The 9,442-nt window shown below is 44.7% G+C and overlaps 1 protein-coding gene across 1 annotated transcript in view; it reads left to right on the top strand.

The window, feature by feature from the left end:
* The window catches only part of LOC148148247 (mediator of RNA polymerase II transcription subunit 12-like protein), a 120,256-nt gene extending 114,606 nt beyond the window's left edge, over positions 1–5,650 (top strand). The window contains exons 8-9 of the mRNA XM_087993928.1: positions 4,857–5,129; positions 5,630–5,650. Of these exons, the coding sequence (XP_087850054.1) occupies positions 4,857–5,129; positions 5,630–5,650 (294 nt within the window). The remainder of the gene's footprint in view (positions 1–4,856; positions 5,130–5,629) is intronic.
* The last annotated feature ends 3,792 nt before the right edge of the window (positions 5,651–9,442 follow it).

Genomic DNA, 9,442 nt, shown 5'->3' on the forward strand with positions numbered 1-9,442 from the left:
AGTAAGTCAGAGGCTCGGAGTACTGAGTGAGTCCAGTAGGAAGAACAGACAAGGTCAGATTAGTGAACATGGAAGGGCTGGTAGTCTGAAGTGTATTTATTTTAATGCAGTGAGTATAAAAAATAAAGCAAATGAACTTAGAGCCTGGACAAGTACATGGAACTCCAATGCTGTAGCCATCAAAGAAACTCATTGGGAGTCAATTGCAAGTGGATAGTATTCAGTAAATGGCAGGACCCTTAAGAGCATTGTTATAGACTGGGATCTTGGGATTCTAGATTAGAGTGGTGCTGGAAAAGCACAGCAGTTCAGACAGCATCTGAGGAGCAGGAAAATCGACGTTTCGGGCAAAAGCACCACTCTAATCTAGAATCTGGTTTCCAGCATCTGCAGCCCTTGTTTTTACCTGGGATACAAGTCAATAGCTCCCTGAAAGAGGTCACTCAAGTTGATAAGGTGGTAAAGAAGGCATAGGGCATGCTTGCCTTCATTGGTCAGGGCATTGAGCATAAAAGTTGGCAAGTCATGATGTGACTGTGTAAAACTTTTAGTCAGGCCGCATTTGGAATATTATGTGCAGTTCTGGTTGCCACACAATAGGAAGGCTGTGGAGGCTTTGGAGAGGGTGCAAAAGATGTTGACTGGGATGTTGCCTGAATTTGACTGTGTTAGCTATAAGGAAAGATTGGACAGACTAGACTGTGGAAGCTGAGGGGTGACCTGACAGAAATACATAAAGTTATGAGAGTTGTGGATAGGGTGGATAATCTGAGTCTTCTCCCAAATATTAGGGGATATGGTTTAAGGTGAGAGAGGGCAAGTTTAAAGGAGATGTGTGAGGTAAGTTTTTTTTTGCAGAAGGTAGGAGGTACCTGGAATACGCTGCCAAGGGAGATGGTAGAAGTAGATACAATAGACAGACACATGAACAGGCAAGGAATAGAGGGATGCAGACCATGTGCAAGGAGATGGGATGCATTTAGAATAGTAATTGGTCAGTGCAGAAATCTTGGCTGAAGGGCCTGTTTCTGTGCTATAATGTTATATTTTAATGAGTAACTTACCTCCTGACTCCCCAAAACTTGGCATCGCCTACAAGGCACAAGTCAGGAGTGTGGTGGAGTACTCCTCGCTTGCCTGGTTGGCTGCAGCTCCAACAACGCTCAAGCTTGATACCACCCAGGAGAAAGCAGCCCGCTTGATTGGCACCACATTCACATCTACTCCCTTCTCCACTGCCACCTTGCATTACTTGAACTTCGCTATTGTACTTTTGTGATTGTACTCCAGATTTCAATCGGAACAAAGACACAGGAGACCTTTTCGTGCATTATCATCTGCTCGTTTGCTAAACTTGACATAGTTTAATTATAGCAGATAGACTCATTACAGCTTCTTAGGTGGTATGACCTTTTGTTTTTTTTTTGGAATAGGTTAAAGTTATTCCAGAGCTTTGAATCACGATCAAGTGGTGTTTTTCTAGCAAGCTGCCACGCTCCACTGTTTTAATCATTAAGCAGCTTGATCCATTTCTTGTGCAAAAGGCAGTTTGGAAACTGGCAACTTTTATAATTGCCCAATGCTGTAATTCTTGATCTGTTTCTCCTTTTCAGATATAATAAAAATATGAAAATGATAACAATTGCCATCATTATTGTGAAACTGAGATCATCTAAGAATATATTGTACACCCAAAGTGGTTGAAGACATGGCTCTGCAATCTGCAGTTCATTTTGTCGAGCTGCAATAAGATACGGTACTAGAATCTGTCCTTCAACACTGACAGATTATAATCTCAAAGCACTTCTTTAAGATATGTGCATCACACAAGCCCAGCATTGTCTGGAGAAACTGGTGTGGGCTGACTTTGTGAACTCCTGAACCTGTAACTGAGTATCTTGCTGGGCTGGCTGAGTGTTGAGAATGGCTCGTGTGAAGCTGGTATCAGTACATTTTTAAAAAGTTATTCTTCCACTTGCTAGCATTCGTTCCCCATCCCTAATTGTTTTTGGAAAGTTGCTGCATTGAAATGCTTGGTCCATTTAGTCTAGAAATGTTTAGTCTCGATCCCTAATGCCACTGGGGAATGCATTCCTGGATTTTAATATATGGGTGAATGTGAGTAAGTGTGGCGTGTTTCGTTCCTGAACAAATCTAAGTGATCTATTTGGATTGTTACGTCTTTACAGCTTTATAGTCCTATTTACTAAATGTTTATTTCCAGTTTTGATTTTTAAAATGTTTCATTTCACAAATGGCCGTGGCTAGATTTGAACTAGTGCTCTCTGGATATTAGTCTTTTATGTATTCATCCTGTAGCCGTACCCTACATCCATAGAGTGATATACAAGGCGGGAATTGGCCTAATCTTTTCTGAGTCTTCTCCATTATAGCTATCTTGCTTGATTCATGGCTACACACTGTTTTGTTTGGACCAGACTAGAACTGAAATACCCTGAACAGTTCTGGTCCTCCTATCTAAGCGAAGATGTAGTGGCATCCGAGAAGCCCAGCGAAGGTTCACCAAGTTGAACCTGGGTTTGAAGGGACTTTCTAATGTGAGGAGGATGAATATATTGGGCTTGTTGTACTCACTGGAGTTTAGAAGAATGAGAGGCAACCCACGGAAACCTGTAAGATCTTAGAGGACTTGACAGTACTTTAAGAACAACTGGGGAAAGAATAGGGCACCTTAAAGATCAAGGAAGTCGTCTATGCATTGAGCCACAAGAGATGGGAGAGATACTAAATGAATACTTCACGTCAGTTTTTACTGTAGAGAGAGAAATGGAGACTATGGAACTCTGGTAAATAATGATGTCTTGTAAACAGTCCACATTACAGCAGAGAAAGTGCTGGAGGTCTTTTAAGCATAAAGGTGGATAAATCTCCAGGACCTTATCAAGTGTATCCCAGGACATTGTGGGAAGTTAGGGAAGCAATTGTGGGACTCCTACTGGAGATGTTTGCATCATCTATCGACATAGATGAGGTACCAGAGGACTGGAGGGTGGCTTTTGTCGTGTCTTTATTTGAGAAGTTGTAAGGAGAAGCCTGGGAATTATAGACCGAGGAGTTTGATCTGTGGTGGATAAATTGTTGGAGAGGATTGAGAGAGAGGATTTACATGCTTTTGGAGAGGCAGGGACTGATTAGGGATAGTCAGCATGGCCTTGTGCATGGAAAATTGTGTCTCACTGACTTGATTGAGTTTTTTGATTACATAACCGAAAAGGGCAGAGCGGTAGATGCTGTCTATATAGACTTTATTAAAGCCTTTGACAAGGTTCCGTGTGAAAGACTAATTAGTAAAGTTAGCACATGGGATTCAGAGAGAACTTGCCAGTTGGGTACAAAATTGGCTTGATGTTGGAGACAGAGAGTGGTGGTTGAGAGTTGTATTTTAGAATAGGGGCCTGTGACCAGTGTTGAGTCCACTTTTGTTTGTAATTTGTGTGAACTATTTGGAGAATTTAGGAGGCATGGTTAGTAAGTTTGCGGGTGACGCCAAAATTGGTGGTATATTTGACAGTGAAGAAGGATACCTAAGATTACAAAGGGTTCTAGATCAGTTGGGCCAATGGGCTGAGGAGTGGCAGATAGAGTTTAATTTAGTTAAATGCAAGCATTGCAGTTTGGTAAAACAAACAGGGGCATAACCTATACAATTAATGGTAGGAGTCTGGGTAGTGTTTTAGAACAGACCCCCCTAGGTGTTCAGGTCCATAGTTCCTTGAAAGTTGCAACACAGGGTGGTTAAGAAGGCATTTAGCATGCTTACCTTCATTGTTCAGACCATTGAGTATAGGAGACGGGACGTCATGTTGAGGTTGTACAGCACGTTGGTGAGGCCCCTGCTGGAATCCTGTGTACAGTTCTGGTTGCCCTACAATATAAAGGATGTTATTAAACTGGAGAGAATTCAGAAAGGATCTACCAGGATGTTGCCAGGAATGGAGGGTTTAAGTTATAAGGATAGGCTGGGACTTATTTCACCTGGAGTGCAGGAGTTTGAGGGGTGACCTTATAGAGGTTTATAAAATCGTGAGGGGCACAGACAAGATGATAAGCAAAGACCTTTTCCATCGGGTGAGTGAGTTGAGAATGTGGAAGGATATTTTTAGGGGGACAGAAGGAAGATTTAAAAAGTACCTGAGGGGTAACTTTTCTCCACACATGGTGGTCTGTATGTGGAATAAGCCACCAGAGGAAGTGGTAGCTGCAGGTACAGTCCCAATATTTAAAAGACATTTGGATGGGTACATGAATTGGGAAGGTTTAGAGGGATATGGGCCAAACATAGTTAAGTGGGACACATTTAATTTGGTAAACTTAGTTGGCATGGACGAGTTGGACCGAAGGGTGTGTTTCTGTGCCGTATAACGCTGTGACAGTATGGACGCTTCCCCTTGTGGGAGAATTTAGGACCAGCGGATATAATCTCAGAATAAGGTCTCGCCCATTTAAAACTGAGATGAGTAGGAATTTCTTTTCTCAGAGGGTAGGGAATCTGTGGAATTCTTTACTGCAGAGCGTTGTCAAGGCTGGGTTTGTTTTTAGCATGCACAAAACTGAGACAGATTTTTAAACAGTAAATGAATCATGGGTTGTAGGGATGAGGCAGGAATGTGGAGTTGAGGATTATCATGGTCTCATTAATTGATGGGGCAGACTTTGTGTGGGCTGAATGACCTACTTGTACTCCTATATCTAACGGGTCTGATGGATTGGACTGGAACCCAACTTGAGGCTGCTGCTTTTCATAGGAGTAGGATAGGATGCACAAAATAGGTCTTGATAACTGCAAAAGGCCTTGTACTGCAAGATCTCCCCAATAATCCTTTTCTTTCTTTCAGTATTCTGAAGAGTTTGTTCAATCGGCTTATTTATCCCGTCGCCTTGCCTATTTCTGTGCCAGGAGGCTTTCTGTTCTTCTGAGTGAAAACTCGACAAACCTTGTTCCTGCACACTCCCCTCACATGATCATTGGACCAAATAACGCTTCACTGGCTGCTCCCAGTCCCGCTGCTCCCGCTGTAGTGATGAGCCCAGTGCAATCGGCCTTCTCGGATTTCCATTCGTGTCCGCAGCATCGCCCTTTAGTTTATGGCCTCAGCTGCATGTTGCAGGTGAGTGATTCTTCCATTTTCAGTAAACTGTGTCTCTGTCCGATTTTTTTTTCCCTCCAGATCACTGTTCAAACAATAAATGTATCTCCTGAGGGCAACTAGTAGGGGAAGCTGCCATTAAGCTGTGGTTATTGCTTTAAGGTACCATTGCGAGATCTTTGTGTGGGATGTGGACATTGATGGTAAGGCATGTTTGTTTTTAACCTTCTATTTGAGGAGGTGATGAAGAGCTGGTTTAAACTATGTTACCCTGACAGAGCTGTTGGAGGGAGCACAATAGATATCGCCATGTATAGTTGTGTTACAGTGCACTCTGGAGGAGGTGGGACTTGAACTCCTGGTACAGAGGTAATGACACTATCCCAGTAAGACAAGAGCCTTAATTGGGTAGCGACAGAATTAGTTGGCATTTGGATGTACCTTAACGAGATGGGGATTGGTTTGAGACCCAGGACTGAATTCTCAGCAAATCCTACTGAGTAAATTTGTTTTGGTTGCAGGTGGAAGTAGTCCCAAAGTAAAAGATTAATTTTTTTTATAACCTGGTGCCTGTGTCTGGACAACACTAGCAAGGCTATGTTTTGTGCCTTAACCAGGCACGAACCTTCCCTTTGGCTCTTTGCTGGCCTTGTGTATCACACTTGTTTTTCCAACTGACTGCTAGACTGCTTCACGGAGCATTGAGCTTGCGACGTGTTGAGAGACTGCAGTCATGTATAGATCTGACAACGTGTCCTGTCTCTGATGGCTGCTAATTAATCACTTGATTTATACAACAGTTTTGATCATTTTCCTTTCGCTAGCCTATTAATTAGTCAGATTTATTGAATTCTGTTTTATTGCCTGCCATTTTGAAAATTGAATTCCTGGATTCTGGTTGCTTGTCTGGTATGTAATATTAAGTAGCTTGCATGTTTGCTTTTGGAAGGTGAGTACAGTGAACCCTCTGACTCCCTTACTCAAATCCACAGTGACTGGCGACTAGGATTACATTTCAGGGCCCTGAAATTCTGGAGGGATGGGAATGCTAGGTTCTCTGGGAGGTTTGGCTGGAGTCTCTCTGACAGTACATTGGGAAAACTGAAGAATGCTCTCCCTGAGCAGAATTTCAGGGCCTGTGTTAAACTGAAGAAGTGTGCAATCATCTCCACAACGGCCTGCTTTCTCCCCTTTTCCCCCCCCCTTCTGCCCCCTTCTGCCCCCTTCTGCCCCCTTCTGCCCCCTTCTGCCCCCACCTTCCCCCCCCCTTCCCCCCCCCCATCCCCCCTTCTCCCCCCCTCTCCCCTCCAGCCTCGCTCTCCCCTCCAGCCTCGCTCTCTCTCCCCCCCCCCCCCAGCCTTGCTCTCTCCCCCCCCCCCCCAGCCTCGCTCTCCTCTCCCCCCCCCTCCCCCCCCAGCCTCGCGCTCTCTCCCCCCCCCCCCCCCCCAGCCTCGCGCTCTCTCCCCCCCATCCCCCCCCCCAGCCTCGCTCTCTCTCCCCCCCCCCCAGCTTCGCTCTCTCCCCCCCTCCCCCCGGCCTCGCGCTCTCTCCCCACCTCCCCCCAGCCTCGCGCTCTCTCCCCCCCCCCCCCCCCCCCCCCCCAGCCTCGCTCTTCCCCCCCCCCCCCCCCCAGCCTCGCTCTCCCCCCCTCCAGCCTCACTCTCCCCTCCAGCCTCACTCTCCCCTTTTCCCCTCCCATCTCCCCTTCCCCCCCCTATATCTCCCCTTTCCCCCACCCCCCCATCTCCCCTTTCCCCTCCCCCCCCCATCTTTATTTGAAGATGGAAACTTTGAGCTCAGCTCTTCAAGGAGCCCAATCCACACTTGCCAATAATTGACCAGTTAAAATAGCATTTTAACTTCAAAGAGCATATGAACCAACCGAATGTGTGAAACGGGACAGTAGCATGGATCAAAGTTGGCAAGCTGATGATGTGCAGACTAAGTATTAGAATATATATTTTGGTCATTTAAGAATAGTGCAGTTGTATTGAGGCACTTCAGAGTGAATGCACTGTATGTAGAAAAGTTTAATTTTATTTTTTCTGTAATTTCTGATCGGAAATGTTTGTAATGTATTTTTTGAAAATTTTACAAATTAAGTATTTTTGAAAAACAACCATAGAATGCTTGTTGCATGCATCCAATTTATAAATATGTTTTAAATATCATTTATAGCATTTTTTCAGAGAAGTTAATCTGTTCTAACATTTCATACTCCATTTCCATGAAAGAAAATTTTGAATCAATTCACAATATCTCATCTCATGCTGTGTTTTAGAGCTTGTGATGATTTATATTGCAACAGGGGTTATAGTCATTATTTATGAGTTACGCTACCCAGAATTTGCAGTGCGATCCACAATATTGCTGCATTTGCTTTTGATTGATGTGTTAGCATATTGATTTTGTCGCTGTGTTTTGTTGTCAAAGGCTATGACAGAGTTTACTTGGGAGTGTGTTGATTGGAATTCTAACCTGAAGGTTGGAAGTCTCTATTTGGAATCTAGTTGGGTTGGAGTTAGAATGTGAATCTAACAAAGATAAGGAAACAAATTGTACAAAAACAACCCAGGAAATGGACTCAACTGTTTGAGCCAGTGGTACAAAATCAAGATGGCTGACAAAGATGGCTTCCTGCACTTATGTAGATGACACTGGTGATTCTGGGCATTTGCAGCTATTGCCCAGGATGTGAACCAGAATAAGGTTGTGAAGGATTGCAGCAACCACAAGGTGGCATCCCTAGCTGCAATAAAGGCAGCTCTGGGGGGCGAAGCTGAGGTGCCACTTAACTTTCAGTGTGACGTAACGTTCAGTGTCAAAAGGAAGGTGGAGAACGCGTTTCCTTGCTTCATGCAAAAGGACGGGCACCTCTGATTCCTTCACACCAGCGGGAAACCCATGGGAAAGGAGTAAAGAAGGTGGCCAGAAATAATTGAAGAAACCCAGGGCCAAGTAATAAAAAGTTGCAAGTGTAAAAATTTGAAGCCAAAGGCTCTTTTGACCACGATGCATCTCTGAACAGAGCTGAACCCACAAGAAATGATCCCTGTCCTGTGGCTGAATTTATTCTGAATAAAAATCATTTCAGATCAATGCAACATATAAATACTGCAGATGCTGAATTTCATTTGAATTTGACTTTTGTTAAATCCCTGCTCTCTCTAATAATGAAGGTGCCTGTGTGACATTAGTGTGGTTTTAAGAGGTGTGTTTTGTCCTGATTTCTCTCGGAGAGATTATGGGATAGGTGTCAAGTGGTCTGCAAGAAGATAAACAACATGTAAAGCTTTGGGTGTTTTATTTTAAAGTTGGAACAATGGAAGTGGCCTGAATGGGTGTGCTGAAACTCCCACCTAACTCGGATATTTATTTTTGGCATTTAGCAGTTGTTGCTGCGATCGCAGCAGTGTTGGACGGCTGTAAATCTCTCCTGGCTGCTTCTGTCGTTTTCTCGCTCACTCTCACTCTTTTACGTGATGCTATCTTGCTGTTACGCTCTCTCTGAATTGTCTTCTGGTTTTCTTTCCTCCTGGATCAGAGAGCTGCAGGTCAGGCAATCTTTTCTTTCGAATTTACAATTTGCCAAGAGTGTGTTTATGGGATGTTTCTACACTGTAACAGCTGATTAGCAATAATGACTATATTATTTTGATAAGCATAAGGGGCGGCACGGTGGCTCAGTGGTTAGCACTGCTGCCTCACAGCACCAGAGACCCGGGTTCAATTCCCGCCTCAGGCGACTGACTGTGTGGAGTTTGCACATTGCACATTCTCCCCGTGTCTGCGTGGGTTTCCTCCGGGTGCTCCGGTTTCCTCCCACAGTCCAAAAATGTGCAGGTCAGGTGAATTGGCCATGCTAAATTGCCTGTAGTGTTAGGTGAAGGGATAAATGTAGGGGAATGGGTCTGGGTCGGTTACGCTTCGGCGGGTCGGTGTGGACTTGTTGGGCCGAAGGGCCTGTTTCCACACTGTAAGTAATCTAATCACTGCTGCCTCACAGCAACAGGGACCCAGGTTCGATTCCAATCTCAGGGAACTGTCTGTGTGGAGTTCGCACATTCTCCCCCTGTCTGCGTGGGTTTCCTCTGGGTGCTCCAGTTTCCTCCCACAATCCAAAGATGTGCAGGTCAGGTGAATAGGCCGTGCTAAGTTGCCCATAGTGTTAGGTGCATTAGTTAGGGGTGAATGTTGGGGGGGGGGGGGTGGTTTGGGTGGGTTTCTCGTTGGAGGGTCTCTGTGAACGTGTTGGGCCGGAGGGCCTGTCCCCACACTTTAGGGAATCTAATCTAATCTAATTCTAATAGAGTTACAGTCTTTTGTTGTACTTT

The sequence above is a fragment of the Chiloscyllium plagiosum genome, unplaced genomic scaffold (genome assembly GCF_037043375.1).
Source record: "Chiloscyllium plagiosum isolate Xiang-an unplaced genomic scaffold, Cpla_swu_hap1 HiC_scaffold_13, whole genome shotgun sequence".
In the NCBI taxonomy this organism is placed as follows: domain Eukaryota; kingdom Metazoa; phylum Chordata; class Chondrichthyes; order Orectolobiformes; family Hemiscylliidae; genus Chiloscyllium; species Chiloscyllium plagiosum.